Genomic DNA, 24,877 nt, shown 5'->3' with positions numbered 1-24,877 from the left:
TTCAAAAATAATAATAAACAAGAATAAAAATTTGGTTCTAAAAAAGCATGGGACCATCAAAATTCAACAAACATACACTCAGTTTTATGTTGGGTTGCCACTATAAAATCTGGTGGCTGAAGAAAAAACACTAGATAACTAGGGATCAACAACAACCAATCATACAGACCTCTTCATAGTCATTCTCTGGTGAAAGGAAATCATCCACAGATAACTGCTGTCCCAGCTGTTCACTCAAGGCCTCCATGAACAAGTCTGTGTCCGGGGTACGAGGTGGACGTGAGAAGGTGTAGCGTTTCTTGCGAATAGGTGGACTTGGTGGATAGTCAGGAGGAGATGGTGGAGAAAGGGGTGGGCTGTCCAAACTGATGTAGGGGTTGGACTCAGCACTGGTTTGGGTTGGAAGAGCAGGTGGATAGAATGGACACTGGGGACTAAGTGGGGGCTCCTGTGTCCAAGTCTCCATTTGTGGAGGAGGAGGGGGTGCATGCTGGGCTGATGCAGATTTGCGGCTACCTGAGAGATGAAGAGGGAAACCTTAAAAGTCAAACTACAATTGGATAGTTCTCAAAGTAAGCTAGTTCCGCCCAAAATCATATAAAAATAAACTGTAGTTGGTTGATTTGTATGTTAAAAGATGGTGTTACAGCAAAAGCAGTCACTTTGATACTACTGTACCTGAAGTGACCCGAACAGATGGAGATGAAGAGTGAGCCCTCCCCGACTGTGAGGAAGAGTGTTGGAAGATGTCCACGGTAACCAGTGTGTCAGGAGCTGGTGGTGGTCGACTTTTCAGGGATTTTGATCTCTTCCCTGCATAGACATTCTCTAGCTCAGCATACACTGCTGACAACTAGAAAACCACATGGACTGGGTTAATAATACGAATCAAGTCTTTGAGAATAAGCTTCTATCATCTACATTTTGTGTACAAATCTGTTTAAGTCAGAGACTGGAGCTCACATTGGTCAGATTGTTGGGTGTCTCTGGTAGAGAAGTCCCATCACCTGATTGTCTCTCTCCAGGGGTCAGTCTCATATGGGACACTTCGACTGGATCAGTGCAGATCCCTTATACAGGGAGAAAACACCCCATTAACTCTCATATCTATAGTTTCTGTAATCTCTAATGCTAGGAGAAACACTGGTATCTACAGAACTTTGCTAAACTAAAGACTACATTTGGCATGACATTATTTATGCAAGTAGGAAATGTTTCTGGATAAACATAATTTGTTGCTCCTGGAACAACATCCCATAAACTAATCATGGATCAAATCCTATCCCTAATTCTACTAATAACAATCCCCTAAATCAAGAGAGGAATCACTGTTACAATGTTGTTAAAAACTTAATCTCAAACTTAAAATCTGATTGGTTAAAAGGAATGCTGTTTCTAATCAACTGTTATTTAAAATATTGCAATTTATCATAGTGTATGAAGAAGGCTCACCCATCCCCAAATGAGTGCCAATCACTAAATCATCTGAGCTACGTCCCCTCACACTGCTCCTGTAGGTGTTTCCTGTCACCTTCATAGAGCTGCTGCGCCGATGCGGCTCATGTGCTGAAGGTTCAGGTTCCGGCACTGTCCATAATGCATTTGTAAAGTACAGTACATATACATTCTTATAACACTGACACAAAAATGTATGGCCTATAGATGCTCACAGTTTTTTTAATAAGAACTTTTTAGATAGTCAATGAACTTGAGTCGTAAGGTAAACAGAAGCATCTCTTACATGTGACTTTATAGCCAAGGAAGCGGGAAATCTTCTTTTGACAGTGTTCTTGCTCCTCATAGGTGAGCAGCTGGTAAATGAACTGCCAGATCACCTGCTTTGCCGGGGTATCCAACACAGGAAACACATCCACAATCAAAGTGTCCACATTTCTAAGAGCACAGAGAGAAAATACAAACAAAATTTCAAGTTTGTACACTCTTCCAAGAGGACAACCAAAAATTTTTCCATTTAGTATCTGCTAAAGAGTATTCATTCATCCATTATTGTTCTTCTGCAAATTGTGAGAGGCATTTGCACCTTACATTACCTGTGCTGGAAGAAAGCCTCCAGGGCTTTGCATATGGCGTATCTCTCCTGAAGGGTGAGGAGGTGCTCGAGCTGCTGGCTGAAGGTTCGGCCCTGCACACGAATGCTGGGAGGCAGGATCTCAGCGATCCATTGCAAGGAGCTGAGGACAGGCGTACGGGAGCGAGGAGATACATGAAACTGCTCAGCATCAGTCATGGTCAAGGACGGGGGTCCATCCTCAACTACCAGACTAGGCATTGCTCCACTGCCCTGCAACATGGACACCACCTTCTCATGGGAACAATTCCTGGAAGGACGCACACAAAACACATAATTTACTTACCTGACCTTAAATGTGTTTATAGATAAAGGCCAATTTGTGTGACACAAGAATTTTTTTTTTACATTTTCTGCGGTAAATGTGGTGTGGGGGATTCACGTACACATAACTTTATGTCATGATGACAGACAGGGTGTTGGTATTCAGTCCCTGAGGCATCTATATACAGCAGTTTGGGGATTTGCTATGCAGTTGCTAGGGTGTTCTGAATGGTCGCTAGGCCACGACTATTCAAAAGCCTTCATTCCTGTCCTCCTACATGTGTAATAGAAATCTGTGGTATTTTTTACCCGTTTAGTCTAGACGTTTGTCTTAATCTCTAACCAAGAATTAGCAACCCTAATAGTGATGCTTGTCTTAGCCTCCAGAAGCACAGTACAAGCACTATTACTAGTCTTACCTCATGTCCAACCCATTGAGAAACAAGATGCGATCTCCAGGTTTCAGACCGGCCTTCTCAGCAGGACTGCCTGGAGGAGGATTGGAACAAAACCAAGAAAGTAACAACCGACAGGAGATCATATGGGCTCCATCTCAGATTAATCTGTGTTTATGAGACGCCCTTTGAAATGACGTGAGATCTATTCAAGCCCCTGCAGCTTGTGTGTTGGTCACAGTCTAAGAATGGATGTTTCTGTTTGGCTTTGAGGGCTGACTGTGGGAAACGTGTGAATCCTAAGGGATTTGCGCTGGATCAGAACACAGCTCCACCACCTGTGTCGCCTCTGACTCAGTCTGTGGTCTTCTGCTGGTTCTTTCTCTCTCTCCTGCTGTTACAGCACACTGCCAGCTTTTTCCACCTAACTTTTCAATATGAGTCAGTATTGACTAAATTTGCATGGCTTTATCATTCATGTATCTTTATCAAAACTATAATATTGATTTTATTATTATAAAAACATTAAAATACTAATTAAACATAGTAATACTGAATAACCAGTATAAACTATAAAAAAAGGTAAGAGCGTTATTCTCAACATTAAAGAACTCACTAATAAATGTAATCCAGGTTGCTAAAGTAGGAACATGTTTACTCTTGTTTATCGAATCTACAGCAGTATATTGAGGTTAAACATTACCACCATTCTTGACCAGTAATATCTTGACCATCAAACACGTTCAATGACCTAACAGAATAAAAATAAGGAAATCACAAATGATTTTTGCAATATTTTCCCCATCTGGCACTGGTTAGGTAAACAGATTGTCCTGCACCAAACTCCCATTTTGGTTGAGCCTGGGTAAATAAGACCATGTGTGTTCATTTGATACCTGGTATTACAGAGTCAATCCAGACTGGAGCGTGTCCACGTAAAGTGAAGCCAAAACTCTGGTTTCCTTTGTACACTCGTACTGTCCTATAAAAAACACAAAAAATTGTGATGAAGACCGATACCGATTGTTTATTAATTAACTGCATAAAGAAATCCATTATATGTAAAAAATAGCTAATGTTGTTAATAAATAAATGCTGAATAGCTTAAACCACCTTTGAAGGTTGTCATGCTGTCTTATATTTGTTTTAGCTTCAATTGTGCCTCTCTTAGGGTGTTTTCACATATACACTGTTTAGGTCGGCCCAAATGACGTGTCGCTCCGAGTACGGTGCGTTTGGGTCAGTGTGAACACAACAGCCGCACTCGGGTGTGCACTAAACGACCGCTCCGAGACCGCTCTAAACAGGTGGTCTCGGAGCGGCTGTTGCCGAACTCTGGGGCGACCCACCTGTGGTGTGAACACTGCTGGACCTTGGGCCGAACCAAATACAGGAAGTTCTCCACATGTTTGAGCCACTGGGCTTTCGTTGTGACGTGAGCCGGGTGTTATATTGTGGGTTAACAACAAACAAGCTAATCCTGGTCCGTTGCATAAGGGCGATTTATAGTCGTGCGTAGGTCCTACGGCGTAGCTACGGCGTAGGCTATCCGTAGCCTGTGCGTAGCTCTGCGTAGCCTGACGCGCACCTCACAAAATTTCTAACAGCGCGTCGGCTCTACGCGGACCGTAAGCGCTGTGATTGGTCCACCAGAACCCCTCCCGTCAGGTAAAAAAACTGCGTCATAGGTATTTCCGTTTGAGACGGTGAAAACAAAGATGAGCCAAGTTGAGGAGTGATTTAACTCAAACTGAAACATAAGTCGCTGTTTATTTACTTCCATCATTGCTGGTCTTCTCAAATTATACACAACAAGTTGCTATTTTTTCTTCGTTTGTGGGTTAACTTGCTTAGCTTCTTCTTCTGTGACGACTTCTGCTGCTTCTGTGGTTACACGCGTGATTACTGCCAACCAGCGGTTTCGCGTGTGTTTGCAAGTCGACTCGGACGGCGACGCACAAGTATAAATGAAAACCGACGCGGAACCTACGCCGTCGCTGCTACGCCGTAGGACCTACGCACGACTATAAATCGCCCTATAGAGATTCGCTGTCTCCTTTACGTTTGAGCTGATGATTTTATAAATGCATAGCTGTCCTCCACACACAAATAGTGACATTACGGGCTTTTTAGCAAACGGCTCCGTGAGAAAGGCTTTAATAGAACAGCTATGCAATTTCGCGTTAAAGCAAAGAAACTTCGCAAAGACGTGCATCGTTTATCTCCACATCTTGATAGCTGCGCCCTCTCTGTCAAGCTGGTTGTCGTGGAAACGTGGGGGTGGTCATGAGACGGTAAGAGCTGTCAGAGACCAATGACAGCGCTGACCGTTGTCACATGGTGTACGGTGCGGCATGTCGAGTAAAGTAAAAAATATATATATGTGAACACGGACCGCACTAACTGAAAAATGATACAATGTATTTTGGTGCGCTCCGAGGCCGCACCACGGTGCGCACCAACATATGTGAAAACAACCTTATTATGTTGGTCAGTTGAATGTTAATTAGATCCAATCCATTTTCAGTAAAAATAATTTGATGCAGAAATAAACTAGCTAATAGACCAACTGTATAGTTTTGTATACAAGTGTTTAATATCTGTATCGGTATCGGCCAGAAGTTGTCTGTTTAAATCGGTATCGGCCCAAAAATCCTATCGGTGCATCCCTACAAAAAACCTGTAACTGTGTGAAATGTATAATTTTTATTTTTATTATGTATTGTATTCTTTTGTATACAGGGCTCAATGCAAATATTTTTTTTTACTGGCCTAGTCGGGCCAGTGGTTCAGGTTTTTACTTGCCCTGCCAAAATTTTCACTGGCCCCAATAAAAAACTGTCAGTGTCACATATTTAAAAATAATAAATTAAAAGTCAAGTGTAATTGTATACATATACAACAGACATTTCCAACGAAAAAAGGTTCCCAACTTTTTTATTTTACCTGTAAACTGACAGAAAACTGTGCAAAATATAGACCCCTTCACGGTTCACGTCACAGGCGGTTCCCACTGTGCATGTCGGGGTCAGAAAAGTCATTACAGCAGATTGAGTTGCGTATTATTCGGTATCGTCAAAAATGCCTACTTACGTCGTGGGCTTTGAAAATCGCACCAGGTCTTCCGTTAAGTTTTCGCGATTCATGCAGAATCTCAAATACAAAAAATAACAACATCTGCGGCTGCAAGCAATTAACGTGCAGACTGGGACAATTTAAATATCAAAGAGGCTTGTGTTTGTAGTGCTCACTTCATTTGAGGTAAGTCGTCATTTTTCAGCACTGTTAGATTAAATTATAAAGCCTGGATGATATGAACAGTTTGACCCCATGCTGCGCGCGCACCCGATAGTCATTCAATGTTTACAAACCTTGAAGGGGTCTATTGCAACGTTTCTTTTGTTGTGTTTTACCCAAGTAAATGTCTGCTTCCAAGATGTTAAATTATATACATTGATGGAAGTATATTTTAGTGACTGAGGGTGAAGCACTGGCCCGATCGGGCAAGTGACAATACTTTTTACTAGCCCGGACGTCTCTCACGCTTGCCCCGGGCAACCGGGCAGTCCTTTATGTTGAGCCCTGCTATACATTATGCATAACTTTTTCTGTATATTGTGTACAGGTTGTCAGTATTTGTAAATAGACTGTGTGGAGCATGCATACAAGAGACTAAGAAATCTATTTTTTTTCAATGTAACTTTTTATTCAATGTGCTATGCAAATAAATTAAATATAAGAATAACGCAAAATACAAGTCACTGGTGGTCTCAGATTTTTAGACCCCACTATGTACAGTACACATCCCCACCTAACCACATTTATAGCTACTCATTTGGACAGACACAATCACCATTTGTTATATAATTGAAACAAAAAGCTTTTTATTTTATAAAAAGTGAGCTTTGGTATCAATATTTATAGGTGTAAGATACAATTAGAACCTGTTTGCACGAAAAAAAACTGTTTGCACGAATTCTTTTTTTATGTTTGTAATTCTTTGTTTATTTGTATATCAGGTTTGCACACTGTCTGAGAACTTTGTGCGCACAGATAGCTAGATGAGGGATTAAAATACCCATGAAATCAAAATTGATAATCCTTATTTCTTAATGGAATATTGCAGTGTTTACTATAAACAATTTATCATTATGGGCCTTTTTTATATTCACACACTGCAAAAAATGACTTTCTTACTTAGTATTTTTGTCCAGTTTTCAAAACAAATTAGGGTTTGGGCACGAGTACTCGATTGCTCGGGTACGCGAACGTGGCATTGTTAATCGATCATGAAAATGACGATGGCGGCATTTGTATGTCTGGTTAGTATTAAAAGCTTAATGTTATGAAGCTTGCACTTTGACTGGATGTGTTTTAAAGGGCGCTGTTGTGGTGCACATCCACATGGGAGTTAAACTGTCTGTCCAGTACATAACTAAGTGTAAGTCTTGCATTTTGTGCAGATATATGCATGTTGTATAATGCATTTATGTTGTATCAAGGCAGTGCGTCATCTAGATCAGGGGTCCCCAACCATTTTTCACCACGGACCGGTTTCAGCTTTAAAAAAAATTCGCGGACCGGGGGGTGAGGTTGGGGGGGGGGCGCGGTTTGGGGTCGCTGAATTGCTGTTCAAACATGCTGAAAATCCTCGTTTTCAAAAAATTTACGTTTTAAACGGAAGTAAAGATAACAACCATGCATTAGGAAAATTAATAATTGCTTTATTTAGGCTATAGTATATTTTCTATAGACGTGTAAAACCATATTTTGGCGGATTGTTTTTTACTTTCATTGTTTTTACTAGTTTGTCTGTTCATTTAGTCTTAATAATTAATGGAACCTAAACGAACTTGGCTTGCTGTTCTCGAAGGCAGCTCGAATCTTGGTCGGGCTCGAGACCAAATTCCAAGTAACAGAAGAGAAGAAAAATGCAGTGAAGGAGGAGAGATGCCTGAAAAATTGCGGCTGGGCGCAGAGGCACGGAGACTCACGTTTACCATGATTAATAATGATTGACATGTTTAGGTTCCTTTCAAACCTACGTTAAAAGTGTAGCCGTTAAAATATTAGGAGCCTAATAGTTTATTTTGATCATGGTGCTACGATCGATGGATAATTCTGAAGTTGTTTTAAAGAAGAATAAAATAATTACTTTTCAGTCATTTGCGCTGTCACACATTTGAACGTCTCCGCATATGTACATCATTGCGACGTACATTTGCAAATGATTCATAAAGTCATACCTCCGCAATTCTTTGATCGATTGTGTTTTAGAAGTACTGTATGCTCAAACTCTAATGACAGCAATGTGATCGCTGATGCGCTGGTAGAGAGAGAGAGGCGGAGAAAAAGAGAGAGAGTGCGGCTCTGTTCAAAAGTGGAAATGATTGATGTTATTTGAAGTCGGCCCTTACAGTACAAAATACCCGATTAAACTATTACGTGGCTATTATGCACATTTTTTCGGGACTTTCTTGTGATCTAGATGGTTTCAGCAGTAACAACACAAACAAGCGGCTATCATGGTCAACACGTAACTTCCTGTAAACTCTGCTAAGAATAAATAACAACAAAATCCGTTTAAAGTAGTTTATTTATATAACAAGCAAAATAAACAACACAGATTACCTAGGAAACCAAAACATTTAGTATTTTCGACGAGGTACTTGTTTAAAAGTTCAGTTTAGCAACTAGTCAGACCATTAAACACACAGAAACTGAAAAGTAAAGTTCGGACCAAATGCATAATCGCGTCACCGCGCGTGCGTCCGATGAAACGGTCTATAGGAAGCACTTCAGTTTGTGTTTATTAACCCTTTAGTTTCACTTTATCACAGTTATTTCTGTTATAGGTTTCTGTTAAATACCTTTAATTCATTAATAATCTAGTATGTGTTCATTTTTCTGTCATAGTTTCTTCAAAATAAACTTTTATTTGAGTGTTTTAATAAAAATATTTTTATTTTCACCATGTGTATGCCCCGCCCCTTTGATTGCCCGGCCCCCAATTAATCAGTACTAATTAATTTTTTTAGACCTATGGATTAATCGAAATGAAAAAATTACATACATGCACATCCCTAGTTCAAATATCTAAAATGATTCAATCAAAATGCATTTTCTTGATGAGCAAAATTACCTAAGAAAATAAATCTAGGTTTTGGACAAAGAACATAAAATTGAAGTGAATTGTTGCTTACACATAAATTCCCACTACTTTACAGTTTCAAACTCTTGCGGTAATAACAGCAAGCTCTTTTACACAGTTTGTTTGAATTCTTTGTGTAGCTAAAGGAACATATATGATGTAATCATAGACATATCTACAGATTCTCCAATTTAGGTTTCATAAGAACACCTATTTGATATTATACTGAAGAGACTCCTACAACTCTTTGTACATAAGACCCATGATTAACTAAGCATATATTAATGTTTTACAGGTTTCATGTTCAAAGTGTAAAATATTAAATCTCACACACATGAAGGTGTCAATATAACTGACTAAAATAGCATGAATTGTAGGAGTGAAATACTGAGGTGTCATTGAATTTACATTATGATTTAGAGGCGAGAGCAGTTTTAAAATCAGAAATTCAAATAAATACGACAGAATTTTTACTTCTGAATAAAATACATCATTACACTGTCTATCCTTTTATATTGTTAATCCTTTATATCTACCCTTGTACCTATGACCCAAACTTACTACTTTATATGAATTTAATTGTGTGTGACATAATATCCCTTGCTTTCTAAAGGACTTGTTTTCTGAAAACCAAAACCAAATGCTTTAAAAAAAACACACACATTTGACTCAAGCCTTCAGACAACTACTCAAGAGAACTTCCAACAAAAAAGAAATTTAAATGAATGTAAAAACATTAGATATAAAAACCAAAATAGCAAAATATGAAAGATAACTGACTGGGATATGACTGACCTGCGTGTAGAGAAGGAACTGGAATGTCCAGCGATGAGCGAGGTGGTCTTTCGCACGCCGCGGGTGATAGCGACCTCTTCATTGGTGGACCGGGGCACCGAGCTGGCTCGGGTGGACACAGACAGCAGACGATCAGGGTGGTCTTCGCTTCGACTCCGACGGAGACGATTGTTCCTGTGGTCGCTAAAACTTCGACCTCTCAAGCGACTGATGAGACTCTGTGAGACCATCTCGTCGAAACGCTGCCTGTGCTTCTTAGGGATGAAGATCCTGACAAACATGGCAAAGAGAGGAAGAAAAAAATCACATCCTTACAGTCGGACGTGTAAAGAAGCTCTGAACGATGCTGGATGAAGATACAAAGGAGAGCATGGAGGAGGAGAGAAAGCGATGAGACATTTCTGCTATAATAACACCGGATTACTGAGATGTTTGTGTCTTCACAATCTGCTATCAAAGAAAAAAACAGCTTGAGTGTTCCAATAAAATGTTTTAGTCTAGAAGAGCTAAGAATAACATGTTTGATTATCTAAAAAGCTGACAGGTATGCAGGTGATTCACAAACACAGAGAGAGAGAGAGAGAGAGAGAGTCTATGGTCAAATCCTCCAAATCTCCAGCTGCAAACTTCTGAAACATTTTAGACCCTGGACCACAAAAGCAGTCATGTATTTTTTTTTTTTTTTTGAGACCTATACATCATCTGAAAGCTGAATAAATAAGCTTTCCATTGGTGTATGCAACAAATTTCAAAATCCAGAATCGGAGAAAAAAAAATTATATTGAGAAAATCGCCTTGTAAAGTTGTCCAAATTTAGTCATTAGCAACATGTATTACTAATTATAAATACATTTTTTATATATTTTTGATATATTTACGTTAAGAAATTTTCAAAAAATCTTTATGGAACATGATCTTAATCCAATCTATTCTCCAATCCATACAATCGCTTTGGTCGTTTGTCCATTTCACCAAATACTAGTAGATGCATTTACTAAATTAGCGCCTCTACCGGCAGCAGGTGAAACTTAATATATTAGGGTATAATATTATATTTTGGGGTATAATTTGCTATGATGACATGTACTGGCATAAGATTTTTCAATTAAACTGCCAGGATTAATTGTATTTTATTAAACATTACACTATTCAGGCATTTAAAGCAAATAACGCACCCATTTATTTATTATATGATATAAACACAGCATACAAAACCAGTCACAACTTTTTAAAAATGTACTTAAAATATTCCAAGTGTACCGAGGTCAAACAATCGATTTATTTAAAGAAAAGATGCAAAAGTGAAGACAATCCTCCACTGTAAATATCAGATCCAAACACGGTACACGGATTCAAAAACTGCTGCCAGAAGAAGCGATGCTACGTCATTTATGATTATAAAAAGGCATTGGCTTTCGTGCGTCTCGTGACCGATTGTATCATTACGTCAGCTAAGAATGTGAAGCGCTATTGGCTCTTGTGATCGACTATGTCATTACCAGCATTATGTTTGAATGAGATCTGTTCTGCATTTAAAGTAATCATATGGCTTTAGTTCGCGGTTTGCAACACAAATGGTTTGTAAAACGTTTAGACTGTTTTATGCAATAAATACCTGTGATTGTACTTTTACTTACGTGTTGTGTTTTATATGGTTGAGAAGTGGTTGGGTTTAGGGTTAGGGTGAGGGTGGGGTTAGATGCTCCAAAATATCTTTGAAACCAAACATGTTTATAAAACCATTTCTACATTTACAATTTTATAAAATTAAATGTGTCTAAACTGATGTATAAGGCAAAAACCTTTAAACGTAACAACAGGTTGTATAAGCTACTGCCGCTAGAGGACACTAATCCATTAATACATCACTTTAGGTAAGAGATAATGTAGAGGCAGCCGGTAGTTATCGGGAAATAAGCCCCGACAGTGTGATCAGGACCCGCTTATTACACGGCTACTTGTCACATAAGAAAAAAAACGGACATGAATATGAATTTGAAACATTTTATTGGCATTTTTGTTTTAAATTTTAAAACATTGTTTTAAAACATTTTTATCCTTCCGCGAAACTTTGCACAGATGCATAAAATGATCGTAATACCTTATTAAGATCCTCTGCTTCATACTTGTCTGTCTCCATTTTTTCTCTTTAACCAGTCTTTGAGAAGTTTTAATGCCCATTCTGTATTTTTTTGTGTGTTGGCTTCGTAGCTGTCATGCTCTATTTTGTCAAGTTCAGTCTCAGTAAGCTGTCTGTGTCTTGTCGTGGTTGTCCAGTGTTTGTCACAAGATGGCGCCAAACAGTAATCTTTATTGATCTTTATTGGCGCGGAGCGATTTTACTCGTACAAGTAGTACCGGCTATGCGTTATTACTTTGGAGCGGTTATTATTTGAAAAGAACGAACCTGTAAATGTCTTAACTGACCAATCAGAATCAAGCATTCCAGAGAGCCGTGTAATAAGTCGTAATAAGGTGCTTCCACAAACGACCCATGAGGTCGTTGTTATTATTGGAGGACAGTCTTTCTTAATATCCTAATGATTTTTGGCATTTAAAAACATTTATAATTTTCACCTTTACAATGCATTGTTGGATATTGCTACAAATATACCTGCGCGACTTAAGACTGGTTTTGTGGTCAAGGGTCACATTTTACAATGCAAAAAACCAACACGGTAACCAAACTTAAAGGAACAGTATGTAAGAAATGTATATCAATTAATCATAAAATGGCCCTGATATGTCACTAGACATTAAGAAATCATTTTCATTTCAAATACTTATATCACTGACAACAGTGGTCTGGCCAGGATATTATCATTTAAAAAGTGGAGTTGCAGCCCTCAACTGATGTTTATGTTGTCATTTTGTGTACTGGCCATCAGCTGTGTGTGATTGCAGTACCAGTTTTAGCCACAAGTTTTGTGATTGCAATACCAGTTTTGGACACAATCCTACATACTGTTCCTTTAACCAAGCAGGACAATTTCTACCAATGGGAGTCTTAAACTACTAGACCATTAGTAGTACAAACTACTGCGCCAACATTTCACAGATGACTTGATTTATACGAAAACACATGAATAGCTAAAATCATCAGCTCATATCTGATTGGCTGACATATACGTAACTCCTATAGGTGCTCTGTATTACATCACCATCATCGTTTCTGTACAGCGTTCCTGAGGGTCCAAACGCTAAAGACGATTTTCTGCTTCTAAAGAGCTGAAGTTTGACATAAAAATTTTGCCCGTCCCTACAAATTTCATGAATTAGTCATATTGTTTAGTGTATGATGGTATTGCTGTTGTGACATGCAGTTTAAGCTTCGCTCGGCTAGAAATACTTCAAGCACATGCTCTGTAGTCTTTGTTCAACACGTTCTTTATGTGAGTTAAATCCAGATTTCTTTCAAAGCTAACTTTGATTTAGTTCAAGATGCCCTCGATTAGAAGGAGGTCATACGAAATCTAAAATTAACTACAAGCGGGTGGGGACGTCATCAGATCAAGGAGACACATTTCAAAATGAATAAAGGTGCAAATGGAGTATATAATAACGTATCACAATGATCAAAGGAACTCATTTACAACAGCAACTGATCTCTAAATACATCCAAGACTATTTTGCTCCTTTATGTGGTCTTAAAACAAACCATGCAACAAAACCCCACATAAACGAATAAACATCACTATATATATATATATATATATATATATATATATATATATATATATATATATATATATATATATATATATATATATATATAATGTAAAAGAAATGTAAAAGAATATATATAATGTAAAAGAATGCCAAAGAAAAGGGCCAAAATGGTCTCCATGTACTAACAACAAACAGGCAAAAACCTCACAATATTTTCAAACCATTACTCTTAATATGCTCCATGAAAATGATATGTATTTTTCATTTGCTTTGGATCTGAACACAATAATGTGTTTAAAACGTAACAAATACCACCAAATTCTTATCTGAGATTATAAAACTAGCTGCTTTGTCATGAAATCTTGGAAGAAATCTCTTACCGAAAACGCCTTGCGAAACATCTGTCTCCGCCCATGCTTCATTTAAATTGAGTCTCAAACAAGATAAATGATGTTCTTCATCTTCATGCTGAAGTTTTTATAAAGATGGAAAAGTCACTGACCGGACCCAACAGGACAATTAAAAAGCCAATATCCTGGTGTAGTTGTAAAAATCCCAACCATTAAAAAAGTTTTTGGACCTAGAAGGAATCTTGAGGTCACGTTGCACACATCTCCATGCTGAGTTGCCTTTGGGAGTTAAAGTTAGACTGGAACGTACATCCAGAGCCATACACGAGGTCCTTCAAGTGAAGAGATATACTGTAGCTGGTGTTGCTTCAGAGGTGGAGAGAGAGAATAATTGAAAGTGTGGAGCAAGAACAGAAACAGTGAAAAGATGAAAGAGAGAGAGAGAGAGAGAGAGAGAGAGAGAGAGAGAGAGAGAATTTCCCATTGGGGATCTCAGACAGGTCTGAAAATGGGAGACCCAGAAAAGAAAGTTATTCAATCAGATTCACATAATCGTTCTCGTGCAGCGATCAAAGGCTTCATGGAGTATCCAAGTTCACAACACAAGGACACTAACTCCAAACCAGGTAAACCGTAGATCTGATCACTCCAGATGAAAGCTAAGATCCCAAATCTGCTTCTTTGCACTTCAGCTGCAAACTCACAACTTTATTATGTGGTTTTTGTACAAACTTTGGGTGCGTCACCGACCTGCGAGACGCTTATTATGAGAAGTAGGCTGCTTAAAAATAGGGTGCATCCATGGGGAGAACCGGACAAGTTTTTCAGGGACAAAAGAGCGGAGAAACAGGTCTGAGTGAACTGAAGGACAGTGGACATGCAGTGATGCATGCAGACACGCCAGCGATATTACATGATGAGCAAAGGGACGAGAAAGGTCAGGCTGTCGTCTGGATGTATTTACATGCATTAAATATCTGCTAAACGTGATTCAACGTAATTTATCTGCTAGTACGGTAAATAAACAAAGCACTGCAGAAAAAAACAAAAACATGTCAACCAGAAAGAAAAATATGCAGATCTAAAAAAAATTCTTACATTTTGAAGAAGGCCTTCATGATTGCTGATGAGAGATGCTAAGGAACTATGAGCCTCAAGGGTTAAATTGCAACACATCTGATGGAAAGCATGGATCCAGATATTCCTTTATAATTCGATGAAAATAAAAACACTTGAAAAGAGTCCAATATCAGAGATTTTTTCAATAAAAGAATCTAGTAGTGAAACATACAGTAACAGGCGTTTTACCTCACCGGCAACCATGGCTGTTAAAACTGCTCTGTTAGTGTAAGCAAAACCCTTTCAGATGCATCCAATTCTCCTGACAAAGACTCTCATCAGCACATTATTACAGTGAGAAAGTGAAAAATAACACCTTTTGAAAGATAAATGTTTTATAAGATTTTTGATGTTAAACTTTTTGGAATAAGCAAGTTGATTTAATGAAAAATGTCCATGTTTTTGTCATTAATATTATGTTAAAAAGTTAACTGGTTATAGGCATGCATGCTGTGTTAAGCAAGCTCTTTAAAACTTTGTCTGGGCAGATCATGAGACAAGATAATTCATGTTACATACACAGATAGATCACAATTGTGATCCTGGACCACAAAACCATTCATAAGGGAAAAAAATTAAGAGGTATACATCATCTGAAGGCTTAAAGGATTAGTCCATTTTCTTAAAAGAAAAATCCAGATAATTTACTCACCACCATGTCATCCAAAATGTTGATGTCTTTCTTTGTTCAGTCGAGAAGAAATTATGTTTTTTGAGGAAAACATTGCAGGATTTTTCTCATTTTAATGGACTTTAATAGAGCCCAACATTTAATACTTAACTCAACACTTAACGTTTTTTTCAACGGAGTTTCAAAGGTTTATAAATTATCCCAAACAAGGCATAAGGGTCTTATCTTGCGAAACGATTGTCATTTTTGACAATAAAAATAACAAATATACAATTTTAAACCACAACTTCTCGTCCAGATCCGGTCGTGATGCGCCAGCGTGACCCCACGCAATATGTCATGACGTCAAGAGGTCACAGAGGACGAACGCGAAACTCCGCCCCAGTGTTTACAAGCGTCTTGAAAGAGGACCGTTTCTACGTTGTTGTATGTCAACTGATACTAATTAATGTCTTTGTGTCAGTTTATTGTTTACAATGGTCCGCATATGTGCGTTTTATATATGTAACACGTGACCTCCCTACGTCACTACGCATTTACGTTAATGCGTTAACGTTACGACCTAGACGAAAAGTTGTGGTTTAAAAGTGACAATAGTATTGCTAGATAAGACCCTTATGCCTCGTTTGGGAGACCTTTGAAACTCTGTTGAAAAAAACTGTTAAGTGTTAAGTTAAGTATTAAATGTTGGGCTCTATTAAAGTCCATTAAAATGAGAAAAATCCTGCAATGTTTTCCTCAAAAATCATAATTTCTTCTGGACTGAACAAAGAAAGACATCAACATTTTGGATGACATGGTGGTGAGTAAAATATCTGGATTTTTCTTTTAAGAAAATGGAATATTCCTTTAATAAATACATTTTCCACTGATGTATGGTTTTGTTAGATACATTTGATAATCTGGAATCTGAGGATGCAAGAAAATCGAAATATTGTAAAAATCGCTGCTAAAGTCCTTAGCAACACATGTTACTAATGATAAATAAATGTTTTATATATTTATGGTAGGAAATTTATCTTTACTTAATATCCTAATGATTTTGACAAAAAAAAAAAAATAATATTTGACCCATACAATGTATTGTTGGCTATTGCTACATGCAACTTATACCCATGCAACTTTTGATTGGTTTTGTTGCCCAGGGTCACAATTAGCAATTTGTTTTTAATATTATTTCACCTTTAAGTTAAAATTATTGTCAGACTTTATGGTAGAATGGTAATAGAAAAGCAGCCGTTAAAAGTTTATGTTGCCCTGTCTATGAAACCCAAGTCTCAATGTAATTATAAGATCAAAGTTTGATTTCACTTTAATTTCAATCTTTCACATAACCTTACTCAGTCAATATTAAAGAGATATCAAGGTAATATTTTTACAGAATGTTTTTTACATGATACATACAAGATGAATTTTTTTTTTTTTGGAAAAAAATCACATTACTGATGATAAGAGGTGTGTCATGTACAGTTACTGGATTCATGAAAGCTTATTGGTACCTGATGCTGTCAATCAATTGCTGATGCTCCTCTGTGAGCAGTAATTCTGGAAGGGTGGACGCCAGTCCTTCAACATCCCTCTCACTTGCATACTGCTTCAGCAAATCAAAAAGCCTCTCTTTCACCTCAGGCTCCTCCCCTAAAATCTCCTCAACCTATAAAAATGCAAATCATTTGTCAAATGTAACTACAGTAACTTAGACACTTTCAAAATACGGTTGAGATGAGGATGGTTTTCACAGCACTAAAATTATAAACTTTCCTCCTTTATACCTCTTAAAAGTCTGAATACCCTACAAAGAAGGTTCAAAGAAGGAAAGTTCAAAAGACCCACCAGCTTTGCCAGGCTGGGAGAACCAGCTACCGCCAACCTAAACCAGTTAAAACAAGCAAACCAGCTTAAGTTTGGTTGTAGCGTTTTTCAGTAGGGTAGTTAAACCAAATGCATCTATGTAGCTAACAAATTCTACATGTACAGTTTTTCATCTTGAGATTTTGTTTAAAAATGTGTCACAGCATTACTGTTATGTGTTGGTTATGGTTAACCAGTCCGAGCTCAGGAAACTCAATATAGGTCAAGATTTGTGGGTTTCAAAGTTTTTGGGCCTTGTCCTACATATTGCAATTGATGTCAACTTGCGGTCTTACAATAGCACGTTATTGTAAGGTGTCCTGTATGTTATTTTAGGTTTCAAAGGGGTGCTCATGAGACCAACCTTCTTGTTAAACTCCAGAGCTTTGTGCTTGCGGTCCTGTCTGACCATGTCTCCGCTCTGATACGTCTCTTTCATGCTGGTACTGGTGCGTTTCTGCCAGCGGTTTATACGCAGCACGCCCAGACGCAGCGTGCGCCCTTGCGACGCCTTGATCATGGCTGCTGCTATCTCATGTTGCTTCACCGGAATCCCATTCACTTCCATTACATAATCACCTGCTCGGAGTCCACTCCGCCCTGCTGGAGAGTTGTGTGCACAGTCCTCCACCAGCAGAGGGCTGTCTCCTACTATGGTGAAACCAAAACGACCATCAGGCCCTGGGGAAATGTCCATCTGTGGTAGAAATAGAAAGGTAAATGACCTGGTTTTCACGGTAGTGGAAAATTAGATATTTGAGCCGGCAAGGGCACTTTGAGCAAACAAGAGCTTGGGAACAAACAGGGACAGACTACAATATAATATGGGTGACCAAAGTCATTATTGTATCTGCTTTTTTAAATGGCTATATTATTGTAATCATTTTATATTTATTGTCATGGATCACAAGCTGTTACGGGCAAAGAATGAGTTGTGTGTGAGAGAAAGAGAGAGAGATACTGCCAACACTGTTAGGGGCCAATCACACCAAAAGCATTTATGGCAGTTGCAGGCGTCTTTTTTGAATGATATTGTATTGGCAGGGAGCGTTTGCGCGCTGTTTATGCGCGCCGAGCACCTTGCGGTTTTTGCCGCCGGCCACAGCACACGCTTTTGAAGGAGCGCTGAGAGCGGAGAAGCGCCCGACGTCATTCGCGTCTTTCAATTGTCCAATCGAATGAGGGGAGAGGCGGGCCTTACGTTGTGATGAGGGAAGTTTACAGTTGCTTTGAAGAACCGGACTCCACTCGATCACTCTCTCCTGCGTGTTTGTGCACCTCTCATCCTCAAACAAGGTCAGAGCAGGTGCCCTCTTTTTAAAGTTTCTGCTAATATGACAGTTAACAGCAAAAGAGCGCTCACGGTTCAATATTTGACAGGCGTCCGCCTGGTGTTTTCAGACGTGTTTAAACGCTTTGTGTGCACTCCCCTTAGGCTTGCATGCCCCTTAGGCATTTACGCCCACGACCGGCGTATGTTTTCAATTGTTTTCAATGGAAGGGCAATGCTTTTCAAAAAAGCCAGCAGCTGGCCGCTTTTGTCTGCGCTGTGCACCAAAAGTCAACTTTGGGTAAAACGCTCAGCTTGTCGATGTCACTTCTCACTTGGCCATCCAATCACAGTGGAAGAGGGACGGGGAAAAATATTACAACAACCAACTGGCGCATTGTTCAAAGACTGATAAATTAAGAAGAAGTTTCCTAGCAACCATAGCGCTTAACTAAAAAAATGCTGGCAAGTGGCCACAGTCGGCGTCAGCCTGGCGTTTTCAGCCGCGTTTAAACACTTTGGTGTACACGCCCCCTAATGCACTGAAGTTTATCAATGAAAAGTCCAAAAATACCTTTAGGGGCAACTGCATATTACACAAAAAATTAAAAATTAATTCAGCTTGAATTCAGGACATTTGAGTTAGCCTAGTAACTGAATTTGTCTCAGTAATTAGGTCATCTGAAACGCAACTGCTGTCAGATAAGATCAAGTAAAAGTCACCTGTTCAATTCGAGAGACAACTCCGATGCTGGGCGGCACTGTTTTGAGGGTCTGGGCTAGGGCGATGAGTGCTTTTGTGCTCAGAGAGGAAACGTTCTGCCCGTCGATCTCCAGAACCTGATCACCTGGCTGCAACCCGGCCATGTAAGCGCTGCTGCCCTCCACCACAGAGAGGATGTAACTGGGTCCATCTCCGCCCAGCTTAAAGCCAAAATCTTCAGGCCAGCCCTGGTTATTAGCTGGCAGAGCCAAATCTACCCGATAAAAGTAAAATAAGATTACAACATTACAGAAGTGTAGATTTATGGATTGCCTCCATCCATCCATATTAAATTTGCATCTAGAAATTTTTTTTTCGACTGGAATGTCTTAAAAATGTCGACTGGAGAGCATTTAACCAGAATCTATCCATGCACTTTTCTTATTGAGATATATCACACACACAAGAGTTCAAGCGTTACACAACAACAGCGTTATTAAATGTGTGACTTAGATGAATAAATAAAAACGGTCAAGCATTTTACACACCAATATTCATGGGGAATTCTCTCAGCACATTAGGGTTTGGGTCTGTGGAGATGGGAAAAAACATAATTAAATTCACATGATAGAAGTGTCATTGTTAAAGTGTGCATCATTAATATAAAAAGGCAAATGCAATTAATATTCATGATCAGTTAAGCTACATTTTCCCAAAATAACTATGAGCCCCCCAAAAGCCCCACGTTCTGCATAAGCAACTCACAAAAATCTTTGGAAGCGCTCCGTGATCCGGATCGGCTTTGGCGAAGGGAGAAACGGCCCTTCTGGCTTTTCAAAAATCTTCTCATCATGGTTTCAGAATAGTCCTTTGTCGATATCAAAAGACAAGCTTAAAGAGGTCAACCCAGGTCACCTTTTCACCTTTTTCGTCACCTTTTCACCTTCTTCAACAGGTCATCCCTCCATGACAATACAAACTGAATACATCCAAAAGGACCTTTCCGCATTAAAGACCCCTCTGTCCAGAACTAAGAGAGCACCAGCAAGCTCTCTGCAGCCCTGGATCTACATCTCCACTAAGTTTGTTCAGCTATAACCCTATTGCAGAGCACGGTGCAGAAATCTGGGACAAGCTAGCTGGGTCTTTAAATGAATCCTTTGCAAGAACAAGGTACAGTGAAGCCCCATTTTTCTATAAATACCTCTCTCTCTCTCTCTCTCTTTCTGATGCCGTTGGATCGGGCCATCTCCAAGGGCTGAGGAGTGACCCAGAAACTGCCTGTCAGAGCAGCGGAGGACAGCGCTCTGATTACAGATCCTCAGAGATGCTGGTACAGTTCGACTGGGACAATTCACTTCACCTTTAAGAATCTAATCCATAAACTCTTTCTTATTTAAGCGAAAATAAGAACAACAGGTAGAGTGAATCTCTATACAAAGTAGGGCTATGCAATTACTTATTTTTGATTTTCAATTTTTAATTCAAAGAATTACAAAAACAAGATAATAATGATTTGGCCCATAATCGATCAGCCCTAACACAAAGCAAATATACAGTATGATGTAATATGATTAAAGCTCAAAGCTGGTAACCACAAGGTTGCTGGTTCAATCCCGAACAATGGGGTGTCATCGCCCTACCCTCGAGCAAGGAACATGACCCCAGGTTACTTCAAGTGGATTTTCCCTGTAATAAGTATACTGGACAACAGAGCCCTTTGTGATTCAGCCAGTTCACATTACATAGCGATAGGAAATCACTCCCTACTGACTATAACAGAATACTGTATGGCATTCAGCACTTTTACACAATCTTTGTTATTCATTCTGAAACATTCAGGAGTGTTTAACTGACTTTCAAGGGATCAGTAGCAAGTCAGGTCAGGCCCAGGGATTCAATTATAGCAGAAGAGCACGGGCATATGTGAAGGCCTGAAGGGCTACGAAACCTGGCACCGTCTGTGACTCCAGCATATGAAGTTAAAAACTAACAGCAGGTGAACAGAAGTCAAGGTGAGCAAAACTTCATTATGACCTTGATCTGTAAGACTGACCCATTATAAGGATCACAAAACTGCGATATATCAACTTTATACTCGCCACGCCACAATCTATCTCAGAAAGCCCGACAGTGTGACCAGGCAATGTAGCCTACTACTTGACCTTGGCAGTGTCATAATGCTCATAGCTTTGCATGGCAAATTGTTTGCGATTTGGAAGTCGTTTAAAATGAGCATGTAAAGGAGGGCGTATTAGAATGACAATACACACTGAGCATTTTAGCCAATGGTAGCGCATCTATTTTATACAGGTGCTGGTAATAATTAGAATATCATCAAAAAGTTGATTTATTTTACTAATTCTGTTCAAAAAGTGAATGTTATATTCATTTATTACACGGCTCTCTGGAATGATTGATTCTGATTGGTCAGGTGAGACATTTGCAGGTTTGTTCTTTTCAAATAATAATCGCTCCAAAGTAATAATGCATAGCCGGTACTATTTGTACGATTTAAATCGCTCCGCGCCAATAAAGATTACTGTTTGGCGCCATCTTGTGACAAACACTGGACAACCACAACATTTTGACATTAATTTTAACATGTACGGAAAAAACAAAACATTTAAACAGTGGATAGAAGAACGAACAACGACAAGACACAGAGAGCTTACTGAGACTGAACTTGACAAAATAGAGCATGACAGCTACGAAGCCAAAACACAAAAAAATACAGAATGGGCATTAAAACTTCTCAAAGACTGGCTAAAAGAGAAAAAAATGGAGACAGACAAGTATGAAGCAGAGGATCTTAATAAGGTATTACGATCATTTTATGCATCTGTGCAAAGTTTTGCGGAAGGATAAAAATTTTAATTTAAAACAAATTTGTTTTAATAAAATGTTTCAAATTCATATTCATGTCCAGTTTTTTTTCTTATGTGGCAAGTAGCCGTGTAATAAGCGGGATAATGTAGAGGCAGCCGGTAGTTATCGGGAAATAAGCCCCGACAGTGTGATCAGGACCTGATCACACTGTCGGGGCTTATTTCCCGATAACTACCGGCTGCCTCTACATTATCCCTTACTCATTACACAGACTGATATTTCAAATGTTTATTTCTTTTAATTTTGATGATTATAAAGGAAAATCCCAAATTCAGTATCTCAGAAAATTAGAATATTACTTAAGACAAATACAAAGAAAAGACTTTTAGAAATCTTGAGGCTCCTTTTGCCTGAATTACTGCAGCAATGCGGCGTGACATGGAGTCGATTAGTCTGTGGCACTGCTCAGGTGTTATGAGAGCCCAGGTTGCTCTGATAGTGGCCTTCAGCTCTTCTGCATTGTTGGGTCTGGCATATCGCATCTTTCTTTTCACAATATCCCATAGATTTTCTATGGGGTTAAGGTCAGGCCAGTTTTCTGGCCAATTAAGAACAGGTATACCATGGCTGTTTCTCAATTCTAAGAACGCAAAGAACGGACTTGCATTCTCGTGGAGACTGGTCTTGCCAGGCGACCTTGGAAGAACGAACTCGGAAGATCGCGAGAACACAGAACGCACTTGTGAGAATTGAGATGTGTGGGATCTTCCTGCTGGTCACGTGACCTCCCCAGATTTCAACACGCAAGTCTGCACTCGATGCATCCTCAATATCAAGAACTCATCCGGGTATTTTCATGCATCCTCTGTACTTGTGTTCTTGAGAATTGGAATTGAACTTTGACTGTTAATGATGATGTAGAGCGAGGACACAAGGACGCAAGATCGCTGAAGAACGCATATTGAGAAACAGCCCATGGTCCTTAAACCAGGTACTGGTAGCTTTGGCACTGTGTGCAGGTCCTGTTGGAAAATGAAATCTGGATATCCATATAAAATTGGTCAGCAGCAGGAAACATGAAGTGCTGTGTTGACCTTGGACCTCAAAAAAACACAGTGGACCAACACCAGCAGATGACATGGCACCCCAAACCATCACTGACTGTGGAAACATTACTCTGGACCTCAAGCAACATGGATTGATGAAATTTACTTTCATCAGAGAACATAACTTTGGACCACTCAGCAGCAGTCCAGAAGCGAGATGCTTCTGACACTCTGTTGTTCAAGAGTAGCTTGACACAAGGAATGCGACAGCTGAAACCCATGTCTCGCAAACGTCTGTGCGTAGTGGTTCTTGAAGCACTGACTCCAGCTGCAGTCCACACTTTGTGAATCTCCCCCACAATTTTTTAAAGGGTTTTGTTTCACAATCCTCTCCAGGGTGCAGTTATCCCTATTGCGCGTACACTTTTTGCTCCCATATCTTTTCCTTCCCTTCGCCTTTCTAATAATGTGCTTGAACACAGAGCTCTGTGAACAGCCAGCCTCTTTTGCAATGACCTTTTGTGTCTTGCCGTCCTTGTGCAAGGTGTCATTGGTCACCTTTTGGCAACTGTCAAGTCAGCAGTCTTCCCCATGATTGTGTAGCCTACAGAACTAGACCGAGAGACAATTTAAATGCCTTTGCAGGTGTTTTGAGTAAATTAAATTAGAGTGTGGCACCAGGTGTTTTCAACATTGAACCTTTTCACAATATTCAAATTTTCTGAGATACTGAATTTGGGATTTTCTTTAGTTGTCAGTTATAATCATCAAAATTAAAAGAAATAAACATTTGAAATATACCAGTCTGTGTGTAATGAATGAAATATACACGTTTTACTTTTTCACTAGAATTAGTGTAGGGTGACCATACGTGTCATTCTTTTTTTCCCGGACACGTCCTGGCAAGGATTTCATGTGCGTCTTCCGGAAGTTGTATTTGTTGACCGCATACGTCAACAAGGTTCTCACATTTCAGTTAAAAACATAAGACATACAATTGTAGTTTCATTTTTAACTTAAAATGTAACGGTTGCTTTACTGAAATAGAACACGGAATAATAAACCTCAATGACATATGTGGTCAACAAATATGACTTCCAGAAGACTTATTCGCAATTCGTTGTTATCGCAAAAAATAAGCCCTTACAGTGCGATCAGTTCTATTACACTGAAGGGGCTTATTTTCCGATAACCCGTTGCCTATACATTATCCCACTTATTACACAGCTATTTACCTTATAAGTAAGGTAAGGAACATTAAATATTGATCTGTAAAAAAAATTTATGAATGCAAAAACCTGTTTACATTCGATTTTAAGACATTATTTGTTATAATCATTTGTAAATATAAGTGTATTTATATTTATATACAGTATTGTATATATTAACATATATGTTACTAAAATATAATTTTATAATTACATTTTTGTGTAATATTAAACTATACCCGTCAAAATTATTTGCAGCCATGTGTTATTAGTTTCAGGCGGTTGTTATGTAAGGAATAATTGACACCGGCCGTTGAATTATTAGAAAATAATGCACACCCAAGGTGGTAATGCGGACAGGTCAGGTGTGCGTTTTACAGAAAATAAGCAACATCTGTTGAACATTTCTCAACCAATCAAAATAAAGCACTCAACAGGCCCGTGGTATAACTGCGAATAACATTCTCTGGAATGTCACAACTGGCCAATCAGAATCAAGCATTTTAA

The 24,877-nt window shown here is 39.0% G+C and overlaps 1 protein-coding gene across 2 annotated transcripts in view; it reads right to left on the bottom strand.

The window, feature by feature from the left end:
• The window catches only part of grid2ipa (glutamate receptor, ionotropic, delta 2 (Grid2) interacting protein, a), a 29,002-nt gene extending 8,542 nt beyond the window's left edge, over positions 1-20,460 (bottom strand). The window contains exons 1-14 of one of the 2 annotated variants that reach the window (XM_065252938.2): positions 20,053-20,460; positions 19,836-19,877; positions 19,308-19,561; positions 17,679-18,011; positions 16,963-17,117; positions 9,695-9,964; positions 3,645-3,730; positions 2,773-2,842; positions 2,052-2,339; positions 1,742-1,893; positions 1,453-1,587; positions 964-1,070; positions 679-853; positions 170-516 (exon numbers count right to left, since the gene is read on the bottom strand). In XM_065252938.2, the coding sequence (XP_065109010.1) occupies positions 170-516; positions 679-853; positions 964-1,070; positions 1,453-1,587; positions 1,742-1,893; positions 2,052-2,339; positions 2,773-2,842; positions 3,645-3,730; positions 9,695-9,964; positions 16,963-17,117; positions 17,679-18,011; positions 19,308-19,561; positions 19,836-19,877; positions 20,053-20,140 (2,502 nt within the window). In that variant the 5' untranslated portion in view covers positions 20,141-20,460. Of the gene's footprint in view, positions 1-169; positions 517-678; positions 854-963; positions 1,071-1,452; positions 1,588-1,741; positions 1,894-2,051; positions 2,340-2,772; positions 2,843-3,644; positions 3,731-9,694; positions 9,965-13,743; positions 13,895-16,962; positions 17,118-17,678; positions 18,012-19,307; positions 19,562-19,835; positions 19,878-20,052 lie in introns of those variants that run through there. The other variant, XM_065252939.2, reaches the window with a different exon arrangement.
• Between the last annotated feature and the right edge of the window lie 4,417 nt (positions 20,461-24,877).

The sequence above is a fragment of the Paramisgurnus dabryanus genome, chromosome 3 (assembly GCF_030506205.2).
Source record: "Paramisgurnus dabryanus chromosome 3, PD_genome_1.1, whole genome shotgun sequence".
NCBI lineage: Eukaryota > Metazoa > Chordata > Actinopteri > Cypriniformes > Cobitidae > Paramisgurnus > Paramisgurnus dabryanus.
The sequence above is the reverse complement of the archived record's forward strand: the minus strand, read 5'-3'. Positions and strand labels throughout refer to the sequence as shown.